The sequence below is a fragment of the Gadus macrocephalus genome, chromosome 19, assembly GCF_031168955.1.
Source record: "Gadus macrocephalus chromosome 19, ASM3116895v1".
NCBI classification, from domain to species: domain Eukaryota; kingdom Metazoa; phylum Chordata; class Actinopteri; order Gadiformes; family Gadidae; genus Gadus; species Gadus macrocephalus.
Genome location: NC_082400.1, coordinates 13,689,642 through 13,695,641, shown reverse-complemented (window position 1 = coordinate 13,695,641; position 6,000 = coordinate 13,689,642). Strand labels below are relative to the sequence as shown.

General features: G+C 42.9%; 1 protein-coding gene and 1 long non-coding RNA gene across 2 annotated transcripts in view; one reads left to right on the top strand and one right to left on the bottom strand.

Moving 5' to 3' along the window:
• The window catches only part of acss3 (acyl-CoA synthetase short chain family member 3), a 32,494-nt gene that overhangs the window by 11,690 nt on the left and 14,804 nt on the right, over positions 1–6,000 (top strand). The window contains exon 9 of the mRNA XM_060037906.1: positions 3,645–3,748. Within this exon, the coding sequence (XP_059893889.1) occupies positions 3,645–3,748 (104 nt within the window). The remainder of the gene's footprint in view (positions 1–3,644; positions 3,749–6,000) is intronic.
• Positions 3,150–4,903, bottom strand: LOC132447307 (uncharacterized). The gene is made up of 2 exons (XR_009523068.1): positions 4,283–4,903; positions 3,150–3,824 (listed from the first exon to the last, which is right to left on the bottom strand). It is a non-coding gene; the product is annotated as an uncharacterized LOC132447307 (long non-coding RNA).

Here is a 6,000-nt window from a genome sequence, read left to right as displayed (position 1 = left end):
GCTTATTGAATATAATGTTGCATGGCTTGTATAAATGGAAACACAAACTGTCAATGGTTTGTTTTCTTGATAAAATCCAATTTTGCACGCTCCCATCTTGAATAGACAAGTAGAAAGTAACATAACATTGTTTGTATTTGGTTTGTAATTCACCTTGGGTTTTCGGTTCACTTTAAAAGTGATCTGAATATTTGATGTATTATATTAATATATTTAAATCAAGGGCATTTAGCGGACGCTTTTGTCCAAAGCGACTCGAAACCACTCATACACACATTCACAGACCGATGGCGGCGTCAACCATAAAAGGGGACAGCCAGCTCATCGGTAGCAGTTAGGGTGAGGTGTCTTGCTCAGAGACATCTCGACTAGGAGGAGCCAGGTATCGAACTAGCAACCGGTCACCCTACAAATGCCTATTTATTCACCATTTACTTTCATCCAAAGTGACAGTGATTCCGAGACATTAAAGAGCAGGTTTTATTTCGGCATTTTCCTCAAGGATGCCTGCAGGTAGCAATGGCGGACATTGGGGATTGAACCGGACACCTTTTCTGGTTGGGAGTTGTAAAACCCTAGCCTGCCCTGCCTCACACAACACCGTCCGTCTCAGTGACAGAGGACCAGAGATCTTCAATGGGATTTTGAGGTCAGGCAAACCCCCTAACCCCTCTCGGCTTCTCTCTGACACTGCAAGGCTCCCTTTGAGGATACCTCTCTGGCAAAGGAAGAAGTCGTCTTCTGGCTAAACCGTGCTTTTTTCTGCATGAATGGAAAATCTGTTTTTGTATGCGTTGTTCTGGGAAAAAATGTGCGATCCAAATAGCAGCACATGCCTCCCGTAGCGCCTCCTGTAGCGCTGGTACATGCTGGTCTAATGCAGGCATCTGCCGTAGTGTCTGGTGGACTGAGTCCGTAGGGGGGGGGTGTAGTCACAGCAGGAGGAAATAGCCTGTGGTTTCACTAACACATCTACACCAATTCATATCAGGCGGGAACCTTTCGGTTTGTTTTTCTATTTACAATCCGGGTGTTATCCGCTCCTCCCTACTGTCATCGAATCAAACCCGCCCTGTGTGAGATAAATGATTGTGATTGGCCCGACCCAGCTCTGCTGGAAACTGCTCTGAGCGGGAGGGGGGGCACGGCTCATATGCCAGAGCGAATGAAACATGAGCCTGCAGATTGGTCTGGTTCCCAGTCTAGCTTTGTTGGGCATGAGTCAACAAACATTGGAACCAACCCCATCTCAAATTTAAGAAGCATTATTTGGTTCAAATGTGTTTTTATTTCAAGTACAAGTTATTGTTGGTTCCTGAGGCTGGATGATTGGATAAAGAATTAGTGGGTCAACAGAGAACATGTCAGTATTTCACTTTCAGATCATAAAAAATGAACTTCAATACTTCTTGGCTGCTTGTCAGACAAAGAAGCCCATTTAAGACCTGATCTTGTGCGCTTGGTTTGACATTGGTCCTTATTTGGACGCTATATGAAAAAGATGTGGCAGACTGACAATCTCAAGAGTATTTAGTTGCTGACAGTCGATCCTCTCTAAGATTTGACGGGGATTGTGTGTGGTCAGGGTTATTCTCAGATAGTTGAACTTTAGCATTTTGGCAATCTCTGCATTTACTGCCCGAGACAAGCAGCCAAGAAGGAAATATATGGTCTTTATCACCACTCAAAGTTCTCAGAGATTAGGTGCTCTTTGATCCTCGAATACCTTGTTGACAATTTGGGCAACAGAGGAATTTCCCAATGCGGAGCCGATGTACGCACTAGTATTATGATATTTTATTTGTGCAGAAGATTTTGTGTGCTTTCTGCTTCATTCTCAGCCTCAACCTGAAGTCTCATTATAAAAGGGCTTAGTAAGTGACTGAAGTGATGAATGTAATGAGTGTAATTAAGACGTCCACATGTAAAATGATGGGCGTAAACTATTCCATGAGGAAGAAAACATTGAATCTGTTTGTTCCGGGACTGGTTTTGTTCTGCTTGTTTTTCGGGGCCGATCAAGATGAGACCCAAAACATTGAGTCATTCCAGTGAGTCAGTAATTGCCAGGCTTCGTGCCAAAAATCACTGTAGCGCGCAGAATCTGCCAAATTGTAGTCTCATGGAGTGCTCCTTCAAAAAAAAACAACGGGATATTTTAAAAACAATTAAAGCGTTATTACCGGATTCAGTTTTCTGCAGACAAGTTCGGAAGTTCACAACACAGGTTTATGTTCTTGTGTTGAGAGCTTTATTGACGTGAGTCAAACAGAAGTCGTTGTAAACACTGTTTTATAGGGCAGAGGGATCTCCTCAAAGCATTGCTGCCAACTGCTTTGATTTCCTACTTACAGTAGGAGATCAAAGCAGTTGGCAGCACTCAATTCAAACTGCCGGGTTAGTGGGTACTGCCGGTTACCAATTTAGAAAACCATTTGGGATTTTCCCAATTGGTTCCAATCATTGCAAAGTGATGTCGAACAACATGTAATCCAATCACCAAGGCAAAACAGTGATCACTGGTGTTACACCCCAGTTTTACACCACTCTGCCAGTGGTTTATGGTTTAAACCACTCATCTTTGTCGTTAGTTTAAGGTTTAAATTTCTCACATGGAGACAAACACTGCAGCTATACAAAACTGAATTTAATCCTTTCTTTTTCCTCTTCAAAATAAAAGCCACTACAGGTTTAAAGTAGCCCTTCAGGAGAAACCGCTCATTGAGTACTTTTTGATTGTTGCCTTTTTGCCAAGGTCCTATGGCGGATCTTAAGGAGAGGGTGAAGGAGAATAGGAAGAAGACATGAATAGAATAGCAATAGAACCCGGTTGTTCTTTTTTTCCTGAAGGTTTTTAGTGAAAAGAGGAGGAAAACACGCTTTTGGATGAGGAGCCGTTTAACACATGTTCCACCTTTCTTATGCTTCAGGTGATGAACAAAAAAAACAGCAAACAACAGGTGGTGACTACCGCCATTTTGGTTGTCGGTGATTGGAAATATTGATCCTTCACCAAGCAATCCTAGCAAAACAAGAATATACTCTTTCTCCCTGATAAGAAAAGTTGGGTTATTTTGTTTATTTTGCTATCGGCGGAGGCATTGAACGAGGCATTGAGCGGTAATTACACACATTCTTTAAATAGGAAGCACACTGATTTACATTTTAAGAATCAAAACAATGCTGACGTTACGTGGTGTTTCTTCGGGAGCTTTGCTTTAATGACATTGTGCCTTCTTGCAGTTTTTTTGTGGAATAAAGTCATCTGTGGCTGACAGGCCTCTCTTTAGAAGCACATACTTATTTCGGGGCGCCATCAATTCTGTCAGAATTTGACAAAATGTGTCAAATATAGTTGTCATATTCGTTATTCTCATCACACTGCTGGAGCTTAAGAATCACAGTTATATAACAGACTATTTTGGGGTGCCAGACTGGAATACATGTTGGTTTGATTGTTTTATTCACCAGTAGTTTCTCAACAATTGCAGCACAATAACGGACAAAGTACAATGTGCGTTTCTTTGTTTAATTTGTCATTTAACAGACACTTTTGTCCAAAGGGACTGGTGTCCATGAGGAGCAGGTAGGTGTAGGGGCATCTTGTTTGTGGTCAACCGGCGTCTCTCTCCTGCGTTCCCCAGCCTGCGGTCTCTGTTCCTGGCCGGGGAACGCTGTGACGTGGAGACGCTGGACTGGGCCAAGAGGAGCTTCGGTGTCCCCATCCTGGACCACTGGTGGCAGACTGGTAAGTAAGACTGGCAAGTGGAGTTCACAGCCTCTAGTAGGGCTTACTGAATTCCATCACCATTCATCCAGGATATCTAGGAAATCGTAGGAAATTTGTTACAATACCATCATGAGTGTATTTCCTAGCAGGGCTGGCCCCGGGTGGGAATCGTAGACCTAACCCTAGCAACCGGGGATGGAGCTACGCGGAATAGCCTTTACCTTCACACTGTGTTCAAAGCCCTTCAGCATCAAGGGTATCTGTGTGAGAGGACATTTAATGCAAACTCTGCCTTTCGCTGACAATTATTGTCCTTTTGACATTTATACAGCCTCGTACAAACCCGGTAACTCCTTTTTAAAAGATTATCCTCCCAAAACATGTTTTGGCTATAAAACGGTTTATTATACTTCACCCGTTTAAATAATACCATGAACCAGCGACACATCTGTGCAATTTTAAGTAAATTAAAGTTCTCTATTAAAAGCTTCAAAATGAATTTTCTTCTAGCTGGTCAGTCAAACCATTGTTCAACAAAGTCGTTTTACATACCTTTTGTGTATTCGATGAGTAAAAAATACTTCTTGGTCGAGGTGAGGTTTAAGGTCTGAGCTGGAGCCTGTTCAGTTTTCTCTCTCAGAGATGGTGGTGTAGACATGCTGGCAGGAGTTCTCCAAGTGGAATACCTTGTTTCTACAAAAACACCTCCATGTTTAGCTAAAAGCACTCCCATGTTTCTACCATCTTTTCGCCATACCTGTCATTTCTTTCTTCCAAAAAGTCCATCTTAACAAATGTGTTGCGTTCTGGTTAAGTGTCGGACTTGCGTAGCTAATAGACTCTCACGGTGGTAGACTAATATTGGCTTCTTCGATCGGATGCCTCGCTCTGTCTGTCTGGCTCGCACTCTCTCTCGCTCTCTCACTCTCTCTCTCTCGCTCTCTCTCTCTCTTGCCCTCTCTCTCTCTTGCCCTCTCTCTCTCTTGCCCTCTCTCTCTCTTGCCCTCTCTCTCTCTTGCCCTCTCTCTCTCTCTCTCTTGCCCTCTCTCTCGCTTAGACAATCTCAGCTTGGCTACCGATGCCCTGAACCAGAGCGCTGTGGTTTAAATTAATCATGGCCTTAGAGTGAAAGGACCTGTTGTCATGTTGTCATGAAGTCCTGCTAGCAGTGATGGGAGATCGATGCTGGAACAAGTGGACATCTCTATCTCTGCATATGGAACATGGAAATCAATACAAACACCGTCGACCTTGAAAGTGCATAGATGAGGCAGTGAGGGGGGCGGTAACTGTACTGGAGGAATATTGGCTGGCTATTCCAATGAGTTATTAAAAAGCTGCGTACAGCTTTGTCCATAGTACTTTTGAGCTGTACTGCAGTCAAAGGGGTTTGTGATGGTTTTCCTGGTTGATCACATCTTTCATTTTAAAGCGTTTACATTTGGTCTTTAGTTGAGCATGTACATTTCCTTTTTTATAAACTTTTGTAAAGTGGTAGACGGAGAACAATCAAAGCAGGCTATTTATTTTTCTTTTATGAAAAAGAAAATATTTTATAATAATAATAATAATAATACATTTCATTTAGAGGCGCCTTTCAAGACACCCAAGGTCACCTTACAGAGCATATAGTCATCATACATTTTTTAAAAAACAAGACATTGTGAAAAAAAAATAAATAAATAAATAAATTAACATAAGCAATAAGAAATAAATAAAACAAAAACAAGACAAAACAAAACAAAAAACAAAAAAAACAATCAAAACAGTGATCAGTTAGACGTTGTGAGCGAGTTTGAACAGGTGAGTTTTGAGTTGTGACTTGAAGGTTGTAATGGTGTCTGACTGTTTTATGTGTGGGGGGAGGGAGTTCCAGAGCCTGGGTGCTGAACAGCTGAATGACCGGGCACCCATTGTAGTGAGTCGTGATGTGGGGATACATAGTAGTCCAGCAGAGGTTGAGCGGAGGGAGCGGGAGGGAGTGTATTCTTGGAGGAGGTCGCAGAGATAACTGGGGGCTAGGTTGTGGAGAGCTTTGTAGGTGAGGAGTAGGGTTTTGTATTGGATGCGGTAGTGTACTGGGAGCCAGTGAAGTTGAATGAGGACAGGGGTGATGTGGTCAGATGATTTGGTGCGGGTGATGATCCGGGCGGCTGAGTTCTGAATGATCTGCAGTCTGTTGATGAGTTTGGTGGGGAGTCCGGTGAGGAGGGCGTTGCAGTAGTCTATGCGTGATGTGACAAATGAGTGAACTAGGATTTCAGTGCTGG